Source organism: Pagrus pagrus, assembly GCF_965226575.1.
Source record: "Pagrus pagrus genome assembly, chromosome: 1".
NCBI classification, from domain to species: Eukaryota; Metazoa; Chordata; class Actinopteri; order Spariformes; family Sparidae; genus Pagrus; species Pagrus pagrus.
This window is the reverse complement of record NC_140185.1, coordinates 8,400,208-8,419,341: the sequence shown is the minus strand read 5'-3', so window position 1 is coordinate 8,419,341 and position 19,134 is coordinate 8,400,208. Positions and strand designations below refer to the sequence as shown.

At 39.5% G+C, this 19,134-nt stretch overlaps 1 protein-coding gene across 3 annotated transcripts in view; it reads right to left on the bottom strand.

Moving 5' to 3' along the window:
• Positions 1-19,134, bottom strand: part of LOC311251775 (myocyte-specific enhancer factor 2A-like) — a 44,403-nt gene that overhangs the window by 9,144 nt on the left and 16,125 nt on the right. For 2 of the 3 annotated variants that reach the window (XM_084344416.1, XM_084344418.1), the window contains 5 exons: positions 12,607-12,794; positions 8,918-9,121; positions 1,122-1,256; positions 430-637; positions 83-136 (listed from right to left, as the gene is read on the bottom strand). In XM_084344416.1, coding sequence (XP_084200542.1) covers positions 83-136; positions 430-637; positions 1,122-1,256; positions 8,918-9,121; positions 12,607-12,660 — 655 coding nt within the window. In that variant the 5' untranslated portion in view covers positions 12,661-12,794. Of the gene's footprint in view, positions 1-82; positions 137-429; positions 638-1,121; positions 1,257-8,917; positions 9,122-12,606; positions 12,795-13,303; positions 13,723-19,134 lie in introns of all 3 variants that reach the window. The other variant, XM_084344417.1, reaches the window with a different exon arrangement.

Genomic DNA, 19,134 nt, shown 5'->3' with positions numbered 1-19,134 from the left:
TGTGGCTCAAAGGTTAAGTTTTGGCCTTTAGAACAAGGGGATCTGTCAGAGAGTGTTTGTGTGACTCCTGAGAGATACATACCGACTGGTCCAGACCCATTTTGTAGAGCCAGATCAGAACTGCCCTGCAGGCCACCTGAGGATAAACACAAACAAACAGAAACACACATACAGATTGTTTTTGACTTCTTTTTCAACCAGTTTTTGTTCTGTGGCCACTGACATGTATGAAACATAACTGGTTTTGCTGGTCTTTGTTTTCTCCTATTTGCTGTTTTTTTGACACAGTTGCTGTTCCTCCCATACAAAAGGTGAATCTCTACATTTACATGCACAAGGTGTTGTGTTTCTCGTCACTGACTGTTATAAAAGAGCAAGACAAAAATTGTTCTATCAGCTTTCGCCCCTGGTACGCACACACGGACACACCTGTGTTTCCAGTGCTGGGAGGTCTTTGAGGAGAGTGTATGTTTCTGTGGAGGTGTGTGTGAGGTGAGGAGAGGATTCCACTGTCGGCCAGAGCTGCTGTGGCTGCAGCTAGAGCTTGTGATGTCGCTCCTCCTCCTCCTGCACCGGAGCTGTACGACATGCCGCCTGGTGCTGGGTGCATGAAGTTCTGCTGTGGATGGCCTGTGGACTGGAGAGAAAGTGACAGATAGAGCTTGATAAATACCAGAATACAATATTTATAATAATTTGTGTCCCTTTGTTTGCCCTGTTGTGTTCTTTGTGTCTGTGTTTGTCTGATCAACAAAGCATGTGATCATCAACTGACTGACTGACATAAATGTGTCGTCTTTCCACACATGTTGGGCCACAGAAACAAAAAGACAGGGGAAAAAAAATCCCAAACCAATATGAGATCAGAGCCAGTAGGGAGGATGCCAGAAAATTAACAATGCTGGGCAGACATACTGATTGGAAGTTTTTTGTTCCAGTCCCTGCTGAGCAAATGTGGTTGGGAAAAGCCAATGGGTTAGAGTCTCTTGACACACTTAAGACATTATAAAGCAAGGCCTTAGTTTGGCAATTTCAGCAGGGGCATTTAATTGCACATTGGGTATTGGTATAACTGTATCAATGTGAATAATTATGGTGCAATAAACTACAATGCAACTTACAATTTTATGACTCTTCATCATGTTGTCAAACTCCTCATTGATTTTCTTGTACTTCTCCTCAGTATTGGGTGTGAGGACGTAGGAGGCATCAGCGTCTGGGCTGTCGCAGCCTCTGTGCTCCTTCTTGTTCAGGGCCTGTAGGTGAAATAAACACAGGGGGAAGGCATTACATTTAAAGAGATTGATAAAAAAGAAAATAAAAAAAAAAAACAACTGGTAACAAGCAGAAATTGCAGCAACATTAACAGATTTTTGGCACAGCTTACAATGGCCTTGCCATCCATAATAAATCCACAATGGAGAGAGAAGTAAACTGACCACTGAGAGCAGAGGGCACTTCGCAAGTCACACAAAAAAAAAATAGCTTCAGATTTTTTATGAATTCTTATTGATGGAAAATTTCTTCATTACAGACCACAAAGTCTAAAATATAATAAAACCCAGCTTTAAAACACACCAGTCCAGAAATCAGCCAGAAATACAGATAATATAAACCAAACAAACATCAAAGCAACAAAATAGCATAAGCTCTTCAAAATGTAAAAAGAGTCCAGCGGAGACTGATGAGTTTAACCTAAAACATATTAATAATAACATTTTTCCATGTCACAGGCTGAGGTATAGCAGAACACAGGATGTGTATGGTTCTGGTTGCTCCCTATCTAATATATGGCTTAAGAACAGGAAGGACAGCCAACAACTGACAAGACCAGAAACCAGATCTGATTTCGAGAGGTTCACAGTATACAGACACTTCCCCTACACTGAGGCCATATTTACATTTCTGAAAGTCTGTCCTGGTGAGTTCTTTACTCTTATTCTGAATATAACAGAGCAAGGAAACACATTGCACATTGCATCTAATGCATTCATCTCTTTGCATACACATTAAAGAAGGTGTTAGAGTTTGGTTTATCACACATTATTTATTATGCTTTTTTGTTTAAAATGAAGGAAAATGCTTACAAAGACTTCTCAGACAGGATGTTTTGCAAGCCGTTTCCATCCGACTGTTCACAGGAGTTTTTTGGGGTTTTTTGTCGATTTGTTTTATATGTACCAATTGTTGGTTTAAGTCACATGTTTTAAGCTTTTAAATATCTGAATGTCTCTCTAGAGAATTCATTAAAAACAATCACAGACCAAAAGACTGAAACAGAGAGTTTGTAATCTAGAAAATAAAGCATATTAATTATATAATTTTAGTTTTAGTTAAGTCGGCTAGTCAGTTGGTACCTTATTCTAGACTGAATTATCTGAACAACTATTAGATGGAGTGCCATGAAATTTGGTTCAGACATTCATGTGGATGAGGATGGACTATAATAACTTTACCGATCCTCTGAATTTTCATTTAGCGCCATTGACGGATCAGATCTTTAATTTGTTCAGTACCTGCACTGACATGACTGAAAGGATATTCCAATGTTAAAATCCTGACTTTTGCATTCAGCATAGTATGGCCTCACAGAGTAACTACCATGGCTGTAGACTCTAATGGTGTGTCTACACAGGAGGTGCTTTAACCACATTTTTCATCACAAATGTTCATCAACAGTTTTGACAACAAACAAGTGAGAAACAAAACATCTGTAAAATGTCAGGCTTGCGTCCTCAGTTTACTCTGAGTCAATCTCCTCTCTGGCTAACTGTACCAACACAGTAATGAGTAGACCTTGAACTACATGAGGTCAGACTTACACTGAAGTTAAGTCTAAATAGGGTTGTTAAGCAAGACAATAAACCATCTACCTGATTATTCTCTGGGAGGTACTGATCTGAGGACAGTCCTATTCAATATTTTGTGAATCACAATAATGACGGCCTCCACTTACTAATTCAATGTTGAATGTGTCTACTTCGAGAAATGCATTCGTGTTTTGCATGAAAAGCAGCCAAGCCGCTGCATTCATGCTTTAGCCAAATATCATCTGTCTATACAGAGCGTGCATTATTCTAGTCTTGAGTGTCTGACAGCTTGTTTGTCTTTATGAGCTGTGAAGTAGCATGACAGACAGTAAACTGGTCTGAGTAGTGAAAAGATTAACAGTAGTCTTCCTCTAGACACACGCAGCTTCACATCACTGACTTACTCATCTATATTCACACCAGCCTTTTAAACATATTGGATTGGAGCAGGCAGATATTTTATATCAAGACTGAAACAACTTTGGATTTGGTTGGGTGTTTATGGTGGCGACAGCATAACAAAGGCGACAAAGTCAATTGTCTAATGCATCATATATATTAAAAAACATAACTCCCATTATGAATTAAAATGAAGCTAAGCAAGGACTTGGCATTGTTCAGGTGGTTTAGAAAGATTAGGTTTAGATCATTTGTTTAGATCATGGACAGATGAATTGATGGATGTTAATTTACAGCACCTGGACTTTGGTAGAGGGGTCATTGTGAAAAATCTAATCATACCGACATCATGTGAGCCTGGATGATGACATCACTTCACCGGTATCCATCATCTCATCTCTGCTCCTCATTATATTACACGTCATGGCATGAAAAGGACGGACTGAAAGACGAACACAGCAGCCAGCTGACTGTCTGTCCACCACATGTCCTCTACATTCCCAGACACTGGTAGTTACTAGGAGCTTTAAACACACACTCACAAGTCTATTTTCACCACAGGCCTGAAGCTACAATTTAACAACTGGTGACCACTTAAGAAATCACACGCTCAATTCCTGCTCAACACAATGACTGACTGTTTCCACACTACAGTAAACATCAAGATGCCAGTTTAAATTTCCAGTTCGTTTGGTGGACCCTTTGTTTGACAAGTATGCCAGTTTGTCTAATTATGGGATGACACACAATACTATATTATGTGAGTGACCATGCAGCAGTGCCAGCAATTATGTGTTATTAGTCAAAAATGACAGGTGGCTAGACATTTTTCTTTGGATTTGTTAGTAAAAAACTAACAAATAATGAATTGAGAGGAATGATTGACAGTTTTGGGTTATCAGGTGTGATATTGAAGTTGGCAATTTCTGGAGAAAGGTAGTTGATTGTTGAGACTTCTTCCCAATCCATCTAATACAGGTGCCTCTGAGTAGAGTGTTTAAAAACCCGAGAATGAGACTCAGAAATCAACTATCTTTCTCCAAAAATTGTCAACTCCACCTTTACCTTATTCACCTATTTTTCTTTGCCACATCAAATCACTGCATCAAGTATCAGTTTTTTAACACGCTACTGTAGGGAAGAACTGTGATAAACAAACTGCATTAAGATGTCACATAAACATCTGCTATCACAGGAATGAGTCTGTGTAATCCTGTAAAATACCTGAATGTGAAGGTATATGTAAGCCCTGCGAATACATCGAATTATTACAGTAGGTTGGCACAACTCCAGAGCAAAATGCTGCATTCAAGCAATCAAAGTCAGTGTATAATGACTCATTCTTCAGTCATTATTAATGATGTGAGGATAAATGAGCCACACTATGATGAATGGAAAGTTATTATTTGCTCAGGATCAGGAGTTTGTTACTCTTCAATCACTCTCTGATTCAGTTGTAAACTCTGCTTGACCTTACTGACAGCTGTTATTAATCATGTGATCATTCCAGTTACTTCTTTAAATGCTTCACACCATTCTCGGGTGGCTTCACAGTTTATCTTTATGGGGTGACAGTTCCAGCTATGAAAGAGGGTTCTGTCTTCAGAGAATGGACAGTGGACAGTTTAAGGGCACAGAGGGACACAGAGAAGACCCAGGAGAGGAGGGTCTAGTGGGATTTGGTCCAAGACGCAGTCGGCTATATGTGGCTCCACAGATGCTGATTTAAACCACTACATCATGTCTGGGCACTGCTGACTATCTTAAAGTGTCTGTTAGAGGATCTGAGGGTGTGTGTCTGCTTATCATCTCAAATGTCAAAGTGGGCTTTAGTGGATCTCCAAAGGCATGTGGATCATTGCCACCATGAGGCACAAGCTGCTACGATAAGCATCTTAACATGTGAGGTTGATGTCTTGTTGCTGTTGGGGCTGCTTCAAAAAGATAAAATAAGGCCCCCTCTTTCCCTGGAGAGAGTCTTTTCCAGTTGGGAGATTGCCCTATAGGCTAAGAATAGGGCAGTGTTTGAGATGTGATATGACACATCTCTGGCAGATAACTTCAGCTCACACACTTTCAAAGGCCAGTTTTTTATGAAGCATCCTGTCATACTTGACTTGAACTAAACTAAATGAACCGCTCTGTTGTATGCTACAGTGTCAGTTATCAGTGTATTGTAGTTTCCCTTTCTGTTCTCATTCATCTCTGGCTCCTGCAGGCTGAAATTACTGCTCTGCATACCTTGGACAGCTGCTCTGTTTTTGTTGAAATTCAACTCTGCTGCACACAAAACTGTCTTATTATTATGACAAAGGTAATCTGTCAGTGAGATTAGCTGACCAGTCAGAACTTTGTAGTTTTAGTTGGCAAACCATCACTGCTAAAAAAAAGAATTAGTCTTCCTGGCTTCCACCTTCATGTTAGGATGACATTACACTTCTATTCCTTCATAGGGAAACAGATGTGTAGATTTGTTTTTCAAAAGATCTATAGTTTGAAGTAAAAAAAAGAAAAAGAAAAAGAAAGTTCAGCTTTGTTATGAAATCAGTATTTATGAATTTTAATTCATAATGGAATTTGGATCAGAGTGCTCAGGTTATAACTTGTTTCTGTGTGTTTTGACAGTCTAGTTATGTGTCGTTACCACAACTTGGACCATGAAAGTAATATGGCTAGTGCTAGTTAAACTCCTAGTTTTGTATGATGTGGGAAAAACACAACACTGAGCGGGAATTAACATGAACCAGTGCCAACAATGGCTAGCTGAGCTTACTAGCTTCCCCTACCTGCATGTAAGCTAGTTCGTCTATCTGGCTATTTTTGTTTTTATGAGTGGAATACAAACTTAACAACACAAAGGGCACTGCCAAATGTTGAATGTTGTAAAGTGAAGGATAGGAACAGTTTGACATTTGCTTACTTGTTGAGAATTACATGAGAAGACTGATCATTGTTTTCCTGGACAAAATATGGGGATAATTCATTTTGACTGTAAAATGTGTGACTCTACTTGAGGAAGAGGAGTTCAGGTGTGCCCAAAAAATCCTAGATTTGTTGCGAGGCACAAAAAAAAAGCTACCAGAGGGTTTTTAAAAGTTGCCAAATCTAGCGAGCAGCCTGTTAGCTTAGCTTGGCACAAATCAAGACTTGGTACAAGAGTAAGCCTACAGTAGCTAGCCTGGCTCTGTCCAAAAGGTAACCAAATCTGGCTTCCAGCACCTCTAAAACCCATTAACACTTTACCTCCTGTGGGTTATAATAGTTTTATGGGAGTTATGTGCTGGAGTTATGGCTGGGAATAAACAGACATGAGAGTGGTATTAAGATTCTCATCTAAATCTCAGCTAGTAAGCGACTGAACGTATTTCCCCAAATATGGAATTATTTCTTTTCTTACAACACTACTGGTGGACAGCTAACTCTATGGGGGCTTGCTGAAAAGGTGGCAAAATGCTTTGAACATACATTTTATATGACAATTCTCTGGTAACACAACACGACAGCTAAGTAGCTAAGATGCAGCAATACCATGGGAACAGTCCATTTATTGTTTGTACAATATGCCCAAAAATGTATTTATCCTGAGGAGAAGAGTTCAATTCATTTAAATTCATTTAAACTTTAAAGGATATTTAAACTAACAAAGTACAGAGACAGACACCGTATATGCTGGGTGTGTTAATACTCATAACCAGACTGTGTGACAAAGAACATGTCTGAGCTGTATGTGTATTTGTGGTAGAGAGATAATCATCAGCAAACAAGTTCCATCCAGAAACAACAATGAATCCAAAGAAGCATTACGCCGGTCCCTCCTGACATGGAAAGTCTGGTGCCAGTGGGGTATAATTTTACAAGTAGTCAAATTTCATGCTTTAATGTTGCAAATGGTCTGACCGATATGTAAAAGATCAACCTCTCACTTTCCAGGCTTTGTTTTAACTAGCTTTGCAGTCTGCGTGACATTTGCGGGAAAAACAAATTAGGGAGCAAAGCAGGCAAATCAAGCCTGGCTAATGGCATATAGAGCTAACACAGGTGTGAACGTAGAATAGACAGGATTACGCTATTTAGAATCATGATGGTCACTATTAATGATGCATATGAACAACCTCTGCCACTACCATTGCTACATCTTAGAGGATGAAACAAACATTCAACAGCTGTAGTGTTCAGTGAAGCTTTACTGCTTCATAATCATGTTCCTGTTCATTCGGCTGAATTAAATCATTTGATGGGCTTATCAGGGGCCTCTGTAAGCCACAGACATCAGCAATTTCTCTTTCATTTTGTCAGAGCATTTCACTTATTGATTATTGCCAGGATGTGAAGAGACTTTCAACAAATATAGCAAAAAAATCCTCTGAAAATAAATAAAAATCACTAGCTTTAAAAGAGAAGGAGCTGGAAAACGCTGCTGGGGGAGAAGGACGTCTAGAATACCCTGCTTTCCCCGCTGCCATCTCGACCCAACCTCGAGAGGGGAAAAAATGGATGGATAGGTGGACACTGACAGAAAGCAGCTGGAAAACATGCCTGAACTCTCCTGAAACAAACTTGAACACTGATTTGAAGTTCTGGGAGGAAGACGAAGCATTTTTTTAAAATAAACAGTTACTTTGGGAAGTTTAGCCTTTTTTCAGTTGATGGTTTCATTTGGTACAGCACTGCTACTGTATGTGTGTGTGGCTGTGTGTGTGTGTGCGGAGGCAGTAAATTCAGGCCCTCAGCAAGGCAAACACACATTAGAAGCTTACATAAACAGAAAGAACGTGAGTCACGATGACCATTCATTTTTAATGACAGCAGCAATGAGTACGTGCTGAGAGAGACAGGACAGTGCTGCTCAGGGACCATGATGCAACAGCACCAGTGTCAGCACCCTGATGACACAGCAGGACCCCACAAAGCAGCTGGATCATATCACCAAAAACATCTCTGTCTCCAGCAGGTCAGCCTCGAGTGCTGTTTATTAATGCTCATAGTAAACAGTCACACAGATGATTTGCAATAGTAGGAAGCCTGACAGCAGTCACTACTTAGTTTTTGCTCATTTTATGCAAATGTATGACATAACAATATTTTGACGTGTTACTTCCTGAGTAGACAAAACTAGATACACTGACATGGCAGATGTTCCCCATTACAGTCGTTTCCGATGTTGATGTTTGTGTTTTTTCACCTACTCAACACACAAGCCTGGCATGTTTAGTCATTACAATGAAGAAAACATCAGACTGCAATTATTTCCTTCCTTAATCCTCTAAATGAATACAAACAGAATCAGAGCCTTCAGAAGAAGTATTGAAGGATTTTCAACTCTGATGAGGACAGCAAAGAATTATGTTTTACTACGACAAGGTATCTGTCACTCTCTACTTCTTGTTGTTTCTCTGTATATTGCTCTGTGGATGGAAAATGTCCTGAGTCACATATCAATTCTCCAGGGATGAATGCACTCTTCTGAACAACCACATGACAAAAAACATCAAATATCATATCTTTTCCACCATTTTGTGAATGCAAAATAGACTGTCAGGCATTCACACTTTACATTACACTGTGCAACAGCATCACAGGTTTCACCACCCACTACAAATTTAAGAGGAAAAAGAAAGTTCACATTTCCCTAAAACATAGACCGGACATAAATAAGTTTGAATGTCAAAGCTGTCCGATGCCACCACTTGCACTGACATTTCACTCACCTCTACAATGTCCGAGTTGGTTCTGCTCTCGTGTGGCTCGTTGTACTCGGTGTATTTCAGAAGAACTTTGTCCATGTCGGTGCTGGCATACTGGAACAGCTTGTTGGAGCTGTTGAAGATGATGAGGGCGATTTCACAGTCACACAGAACGCTCAACTCATAGGCCTTCTTCATCAGACCAAACTTCCTCTTCATGAAAGTCACCTAGAAAGACGGAGACTAGGGATCAGTTTTGTTTTCTTCAGAATTCTGCTCCTGTCCCCTGACGTCAATGGATGAGGGATGAACTACAAAGAAAATTTGGCTTAGACAAGTTGGGAATCTAGGAGCTCCATATTATTCAGTCCTTGTTCAAAAACACATTTTGGTGCGACAATGCAGGTAGAATAAATGGATGCCTCAGACAGTGCAAAACTGTAGTTTAACAACTAATTTGTAATTTTTATTTTGAAAGCTCATCTGCATTTCTTGTTTTCTTACCTGTATCTTCCACGGAAGATCTGACACTGAATTCCTAAAACTGGGTGACAGTAACCTGTAAGCTGGCTTCTACTAGAAAGCCTCTGATTGAATGGATGGGAAACATGGGTGGGGAAGGCAATTGAGTAATGTTTCACCTCCCTTGATGATTACTATCAAGGTGTTCAGCCTTGAAAGTCCATTTGCTGTCACAAACCCTCCTTAGAGATATCTGACTAAATAATTAAAAAAAAAAGAAATCAAGAATACAATGTTATATTGTACTGTACAATCTTAGGTGACAACAATCATTATTGAAACCTCCATGTTCCCCTACTTAATAAAATGCACCTCTAGCATGAGGTTCAAATGAAATGTTTGGAGCGGACCATTTTCAGCTTGCATTAAACCCACACACTACCCACAGGTCATACATGGATCATCCTCTCTCATCCCTGTTTCTGGTGTGCAGCTAACTCCCTGCAGTGAGTCACTGTGTTTATCTTGTTACATCTTCCTTCCATCATGGCTTCTGGGATCTTGACTCATGTCTTCACATATCTAGAGGCTGCTTTTGACACTCATTCCTCCTTCACACACCTCAAAGATTTCCCGCAACGCTGAGTATCAGGTGTATTGGCCCTGGCGGCCTGCTCCATGCTCTCGCATTTCTTTTTCTGTTGCCTGAGCAGCAGTTCAGGTAGTTGCTCAAAGGCACAGAATCACAGGTTTTAATGAAGTGTCTTATTTATTTAATATTAACATGAAATATAAATACTAACAGGGACTAGATTTTCTCCTGTAAACAAATTCTCCAAAAACTATTACAAACAGGTGGAGGCAGAACACAGTCATTTGCAACCTTAGTAAATATATATTCCATCCACAGTTTACTGACAAAAAGCAGTTTTCTCAGTTTCCATTTTCTCTCAAAGGTAACGAGTTGGTGTTCTGCCAAAAATTGCAAGTCACTGAGGGTAAGTCTAAATTATCAAATACACATGGAAGAGGGGTGTGGAAGTACAGGAATCTCCTAAACTGGCAGTTTCCTACAATGATGTTTCAAGCAAGTGTGTGTGCATTTCAGAGAGATATTTAATCTGTTCAGTAAAAAAACAACCCACTGCTCTCCCATACTTTACTACTCCTCTTGCTCTTACTTTCTCCTGAAATGAAGAAAAGGGCATCTTACTTATTACTTTCCATAGCACATCCTCACCATCACTGGGAATTCACTGGTCACAGTAATATCCCCTCAATCTGCTGTAACTTCTGCTGTAACCTTGCCAGAAATGATGCTTCCTTCAATGTGGGCCTCATTGGAAGTCAGTTAACTGACATATGCAGATTGAAAACCATAACCATCTTGAGTCAAAGGGAGTCAGTTGTTAGTCGCTCTCCACTTCCAGCTTTTACCCAGGGAACTGAAGGGAGTACCATAATATGCATGATAGCACTGTTGCTTTTTAAATAATTTATACCACAGAAAGCCAGATAGAGACAGGCATGTGCTGTTAAACAAGTGATTTAGTCTCCTGTTGAAGTCATAAGTATATTATTTTTTATTTTAAAATTTCCCCAACTGGAGAGATATAATGTCATATTTTGTCTCCAGTGCTGTTTAATTTGTTTTTAAAATGTCTGAGGAGCAAAGTATCCTCAGCCAAGATGTTTGAGTTCCTGCAACCTCACATGTTCCAGCTCGGGAGCATAGACTGCATCAGATGGCCAACCAAGTTCATGTTCAACCAAGCTGAACATTTGCACTAATGCCAAAAACATTTCGAGCAGTAGTAGCCACTGAATAAATGTTGTATCTCATTACAGTAATAAGATTAGATGATAGTGGTAAAATGGACGCCACAGTTCTCACTGTGATTCCAAGGGCAGTTAACATTTTTTGTTTTGTGACCTCTTAAATGATGTTTACAATTATATTCATTATTTCTGAAGTATTACTTGCAAATAGATTTCTATGATTTCTGTTCTTTTAGATATTTAACTGCTGGTGCATCTTTCTATGACTCCGATGTCATTACGATACAGTGTATTCTGCATAGTGCAATAGAGTGAAAGATTGAAAAGAAGAGTAAAACCAGCCAAAAACACTTGACAGATAAAACGAGAATACAAACCAACTTCCCAAAATAGAGTACAAGAACCTAAATATACAGCAGGCTCCAGTGATGCACACCCGACAGCTAAAGCAGTGTCTATCTAAAATTGCTCTGGCCAAGACAACCAAACATCAAATATAAACATCATCCCAGATATTTATTTTCCAGCCACATCCCTATTTCCAGAGCCTGTGCCTTCCGTCCAGACAGACTGGTATTTGTTGTGCTGTTGGGGGTGATATATATAGAGGAGACAGACAGAGAGGGATTCCAGTGGGCAGCAGTGTGGCTGCACGAGGAGACGGTGAGGAGAGAAGGCCACTGTGTGTCCCTAACACTGACCCACCCTGCTAATGACAGGGTGCCGTCCGGACCTAGCTAACCCCAAATTACTGCCCTCGCCACCAGCTGTGACCGCTGCACTCTCAAAAGTAAAACGGCTTGGAGGAATCTTTGGAGTTCTTTGGATTGAAACAATAGAGGATCCACAGAAGGCTCCCTGAGGCATCCCTTCGTACAGTGTTCATGAACCTGTCAATACTTGCATAATAATTTGGTCTTTCTGTAGGAAAATGTATAAGGTTGTCAACTCCGACTTGATCCTTTGGATCATGGATGCAATGAATCCCCACTTGTTAGAGTGGGCTCTTGGCAGAATGCAGGAGCCAAGCATCAACGTAACAAATATCATGAAAACCAATCATAACAACCAAAGAATTCCCAAAACCACCTCAAGATGTTGTTTAGCACAGCAGGGATATACAATATGCTTTTCTATGGATACATATTATAACACAGAACACTGAGAAAATATTCAATATAGTAGTGTCAGGGAGAAGGAACTTCACAGTACAGAAGCTTATGTGCACAGGAAGTCTTTTACCCAAAGGATTTTGTGCAGAAAACAAGGCATAATTATTCTATAAAGTATTCACTCCTTATCCCAAGAACACCTTATTCTGTCACTTTTTACAGCACCTATATCAATGAAATGGGTGTATCGAGGCAACGATACTGGATGAGTTATGATGCTGTACTCTAAGGGGCTTTGAATACCATTAAAACAAAATCGCTGAGATGTAAAATGAGAAGACAGAAGAAGAAGACACTGACCTGGCGGTTCCTCTCGTCTACGATCCGAGTGATCTGGATCTTCTTCCTCCCCATTGCCAAAACAACTTCCTCTGACAGCCAAAGAAGAATATCAGTGGGCTCCAGGTAGTTCAGAGTTCAACAGTCAGTCCTTAATACATGGCGCCACTGTCAGCTCTGTTACTCCAGTATCAGTTTGGCATGGCTCGCTGAAAAAGAGAGAGATAGTATGTCAACTTAATCCAAAAGTTATTCAGCTATTTCAAGTATGAACAGCTCAACAAACAATTCATATTCAGCAAAGGCATTCAAAACTTGCACAAATCATACAGTGCACCGAGACAGAAGGTTATACCAAGAAATCCAAGTCAGAACTCGGACTCTGGGGTGGACTTAACAACAGAGACCGTCCTTGTTGAATGATACATCTATCAGTGGGGTTTTCTGGAGAAATTTTTTACCCACTTTTTGAAATGATTCTGTACAAAGATTACTGTGCAACCAACTACAACACAGTTTTCTGAGTCACTTGTCAAGATCTTGTGGATCCTGCAATGAGTCTTCAGGCTTTCTTTTTCCAGTGTCCTCCTCAGTTTAGTATTACCATTCAGCTGCACTGCAATCTTTGTCACGGCCAATTCCAATCCACTGCTTTTTTCACCTGACAGCACAGACCTTCACACTAACTGAGAAAGAAAGAGAATTATAGCATATCTACCTCATTGCACACCTCCAAACTCTCTTCGACCGCAACGCTACTCCATGTGCGCCAACATGAACCTCCAGCCCATAGTCTTGAGAGTCTTAAGTGAACTTGCCTCTGCTCTCCCACTTTCTCCTCTGCCCACCTGCCTCGCTGTGTCCCTCCTCTCCTCAGCCTCAGTGTTTCTGAGCCCTGCCTTCCTACAGAGCTCCTTAGCTCTCTCCTAATCTCATCTGATCTGGGAGGAGGCAGAGAGTGAGGCGAAGCCAGGCTTTATCCTAACCCTCTCTGGATTACTGCAGCATGTGGATCCCAGAGCTGAGCCACCATAACCCCCACTGTAGACCCAGTTCACAGGGTTGGGGCACGGACAAGTGCATTTGCCATGCACCAGTCGAAATGTATTGGTGATCATTTGTTGATCTAAATGACCTCTGCAATTAAGGAAAGATAATATTATTGAGTGCAAGTCACTTAAATGACCTGTACAACAGATAAATGAAGGACAAACAAAATTAAATAGAAAATCCTATGTTGATTTAAAATGCTTTTAAAACCTTCCTAAAGTCTTTTAACAGTATTGTGGAGCTTCCTATTTAAAAATCACTGTCACCCTGTTTTTTTTGTCCTGAACATTTCAGAGCTAAGTTGTAGATAATGGCAATTGATTTGCAAGACACTGCACGCTGTCCTCTAACCATCTATCCATGTTCACCACCGGCACAGATCCAAGGTCAGTTCAGGGTACACACTGTAACAGACAAAGACTACTTGTATATTTGGGATTTAAAGGTCACAAGGATTTGTCTGTTTTACAATCTGGATGATTTGATGGCAAGACAAAAATATTTTGAATAGAGAAATAGAATAATTTCCACCAATCTCCCAAGCAGCTATTTCCATGAGAAAAGAGACAACAAACATTTCTTTCAGCATGTGTTCTTGAGTTGATGGCTGAATTTAATTGCTATGTTAGATTGCTAGGTTTGGATCAGCTAAATCCTTGAGGCAGTGTTAAGTCACTTTATAGTGTTCTGATCTAGTTAGGAAAGTCCTTGAAAAGCAGAAGGATCTTTGTAGCACTTTAGCGACATTAATGATAGGGCCAATATTGTCAGCGACAACTTCTGTGTATGTCACAATCAATTAGTTAGGGTTCAAACCCTGAAAGGGAAGAACACTAGTGAGTTTGTGCCCTTTTATGTTATTATTTGTCATCTTATGCCTCATCTCAAAATGCTGTGAGCTAAAATGAGCTTGTAACATGAATCTTGGCCCAATAATTGGAAATGAGGTACAAATGCTTCCAAAGAAATATGACTGCAATCATCCAGATGGTGCGGTTACAATTAATGTCCCAAAACACAATTTTGGAAAGGTCACACCCCTCCTACAATGGGTCCCATTGACTTGAAATTGGACACACAAGCTTAGCTCAATGTGCTCTACTAAAGAGCGAATTGGAACATAAAAGTCCACCACGATGGATTTTCTTGCAAATGGTACCATGTTAAAAACAGTAATATAAATAGACATTTTTGGATTTTTATTCTATTAACACCAAATTTGATATACAGCCTTGCTGGACTGAGATACACCGTCAATCAAAGAAGATTCACCAAGGATGGGACAAACCTGACTTAACTCAACTGCAAAATCCCTCCCTCTGTCCTGAACGTACACACACAGTTTTGATCTCATCCAATTAAAGTAGGGGCAAACGGCGGCACTTTCAGTGTTCGACAATTGACATGCTGCATACAGTGTAGTGATAAAACAATTATGTGCTTGGTCTCACTCCCTTCTGAGACAGAATGACACTTAGAGCAACTTCGTGAAGTCTGAAGCCTGTTCCATGCTGCTTGCCGCTTTGATTTTGGATTAGAGCCCGACCGATAAAGGATTTTTAAGGCCGATACCGATACAAATATTTGGTGATTTAAAAATCCGATATTCCGATATATCAGCCGATATATATATATATATATATATATATATAGAAAAAAAGAAATCCAGAAACGCGTAACAAAACATAAACAGATTTCCGTAACATTAGTTATTTGTAGTTATTTATGAGTCCTCACTGAAATAATATGATAATGCAGTTTAAAAATAAACTTGTTTGTTTTATTGTCACAACAGAACAGAGGAACATCAAAATTACTAGCTAAGTCAGTTTCACTCTCGGCTTACACGTAACAGCAGCAAAACTGGACATGGTAGTCACAAATATTGTCATGCTTATTTGAGTTAAGAGAACTGATGGGGATGTTCTTTTAATTGTTATTCAAGCATGGAACGCCAACACTCATAACGCCAACACTCATAACATAGTTGAAGGGTGTTTCGTCCGTTTTTATTTTATTTTTTAAATATTCGGCCATTATAAATGCCGATACCGATAGTTTGGAAAATGCCTAATATCGGCCGATAATATCGGCCAGCCGATATATCGGTCGGGGTCTATTTTGGATCATTGGAGTTTCCTGCCCTTGACCGCAAAGAGGCATTGTACCTGAAACTGCTGCTTGCAGCTGTACTTCAGTTTGTTTTTTGAGGACATTAAATCTTCAAGTGTGAAGATCTTTCAGTTTGACAACACTGTTCGTTAAAAAAACAGTCTCAAGTCTTCAGCACTTGGTTTTATATATCTTGTGAAGTATTATGTGGTGAAATACTGTAAAATAAACATCCCTTGCTTTGTCTTGTTTTTGTAAATTACGAAAAGTTTCACATTATTGCTGTTCTGACTAATGATTACTAAAATAGAAAAAGGGGTTTCTACAATCAATCTAAATCAAATTGAGAAAGACACTCAATAATCACTATTGAACTGAATTGCCAACTTGACAAATTGAAGTTAATCAAATTGCTATAAAGCAAACAATTCATATCCCTAATCAACCCTGTATACACTTTGTTCACAACTTTTTTGTAAGGAAACATACTTGTTGCTTGGATTATATTCCAGTGTAGGAACACAAACTATAGTGATTTGGGCAGATGGTGCAAATACAGCGTGCAGGACTGAGATTACGTTTTGGAATTTCCATCCCGAGTCCTGTCTGCTCCGTGCTTTAAGTTGGTTAATATTAAACCTAAATCTTGTGCTTAACATAAACAAATTCTGTGACTGCCTTAACATAGAAATGGAAACGTTTTAAAATGCTGGAGTTGTTAAAGTGGATATTGAATTGTACGATCTGATAATGTAAACAAAACATGTTGTCGGTGCACATTTTACTGATACTTTCAGTATCAACAATAATTTCTTGCTGTTGCAAATTAGTATAATATAAATGTCGTTTCTAGGTGTAAGATTTGTCCTGATACATGGTTGTAGTTCTGATTAAGTATCATTGTCGCTGAAATTATATCTTGTGTCCTGTGAGTGTTGTTATGTTGGTAAGAAAGAGAATCTAAAATACAGAATAAACACTGCTTACAATTTTCTCCCTTTGTGAAAATAAATCTTTGTCTCGGGCTGCCAAGTCTGTGGAGCAACAACTAAGCCTGTTCTACATCTCTTGTGTTTCCAAGACAAGTTGTCCTGATCAATACAACCAAAATCAATACAACCACCAGGATGAGCCAACAAGCTGCAGCAACCAGCACTCACACAAACATGTACCCCTGTAAATTACAATGTAAGCTATACATTGTAATTTAATTGCATTAGTCTCACCTAATCTACTACGATGAGCAGCACAGCTTGAAAACATTTTTCTGATAATTTAACGCAGAATCCACGTGACTCTTCGTATGTTTTTGAATAGTTAATACCCTCTGGCTATTTCAAGTGTCTTCAGATGATTTATTAAAATGGATTTGTAGCATGCAGAATAAAACGATTGGTCATACAGTTTCACACTGAACTCAAAATCCTGAAACACAACCTACATGTGAGTAACATACTGCATGAATCTGTGTGATTCCCACATGAATTTCCTTTGATTAGAATGGGGTGTATGTTCATGGTATCTTTGCTCTTCAGCTCTCCTTCTTCACTTTTAAATAACAGTATTAATGCATCATTTATTTTCTGGATATTTAGCATTTTGTAATATAACTTCTTTACGTGTTTTAATAATTTCCAATGGCCTGAAAAATTGCTACTTTTCTAATCTATACTTGCTTTGACCTTCTCAACACCTCTCTTTAACTTCGAACCCCCCGTCCCCTCCAAGGATGCATCCTTAACAAGAAGTGCTAAGCCCCCCGAGCAAACCTCCTCACTGCCAAACGCTCTTCTCTTTATCTCACCCATGAAATCCAATTCCTGTGGATCAAAGCGTGACCATGCTTTGTGAGGCTGTGAAACATACTTTTCCAAGGTTGGATTGCACTGGATTGTATATCTGTTATGCTGATACATTAGCAGAATGTCACTTATTGTTGTTTTGGTAAATGTTGCCTAGGGGTTTCCATCTAACATTTTTCAATACATAAAAGTATACTGAATGTTGTACAGTCTGACTGCACAGTGAACAGAAAATAAAAAATCTTTACTTCTCTGTTTGCTGAAAAGAGTATTTCAGATTGCTTATATACAGTAGCTGTCAACAATTTCACTTTACCTCCACTCTATATTTTGAAAAGTTACTATACACAGCAAGCTTCTCCTGGCACGAACGCAAGGCATGGCACGCTTAAAGAAAAAGTTTGAAATTTTGGAAAATATGCTTTTTTGCTTTCTTGCTGAGAGTTAGATTTGATCAAAACAACTCCCATGCTTTTACTGTATGTATCTGTAATCTCAAATGTAAAATAGAGCCATGAGATGGTTAGTTTAACTTATCATAAAGGCTGGAAACAGAGAGAAACAGCTAGCCTAGCTCTGACCAAAGGTAATAAAGTCAATCTTCATTGTCATTTTACACTACTTATATTAAACCAATGACATATAACATGTTAAATAGCGAGCTTAAGAGGTACTGGTAGGCAGATTTCTTTCCCTCTCTTTCTAGTGAGGCTAAACTAAGGTAACCATTTGCTAACTCTTGGCAAGAAAGCGATAGATCATATTCACATGGTGGCCATTTTCCTCTGACATCACACTCAGGGTGGGAAGCTCAAGTGCTGACATAATGGTGTGCTGCTGTGTTCCAGGTTGCAAGTCATATAAACGTACGGAATCTTGTTGCTAACCTTTCACCGCTTTCTGATTGATCAGCAACTGAAAAGATGATGGATAGTAAAAATCTGGAGGGACATCAGGCCATATTTAAAGGTAAATTTACGTATTTGATAACCCATTAGCTAATGTTAGCATTCAACAATTTCTTAGCTAACATTACAGTTTCATTACAGTCAGTGTATTCTTCAAGGTTTACATAAATGTGTACAAGATGTGAGTTGAAATTCAAGAATTAAATGACTCCTTTCCTATCGTATTGTCTAACACTATCAAACAACAATGTAAGCTTGGAAGTGGTTAAACAGACTGGACACACTGGATGCATGTGCAGCGCTGCTGCGTGGCATTACATCTTGCTTTCCGTTTTGGCGTTCATATCAACAGGTTAGACCGTTCACACTGGATGCATGAGACGCGCTTCTCACACACATGGTTCTCGGCAAAAATAGGCCTGAAAACGACCTGTACACACAGTCGTATCCACATCATACCAGTGTTTCAAACAGATAGGGCAGGCAGAAGCTGCGCTGCAGCAGCTGCCGCACAGCCTACAGTATGTGAACACAAACACGCGAGCGAGCAGCAGCAGCTCAGCAACCACGCAACTACACAGGCATCCAGTGTGTCCAGCCTGTAACATCAGCTGTTGTCTAACAGAAGCTGATGGGTTATCAAATACAGTATGTAGTTTTACCTTGAAATATGGCCT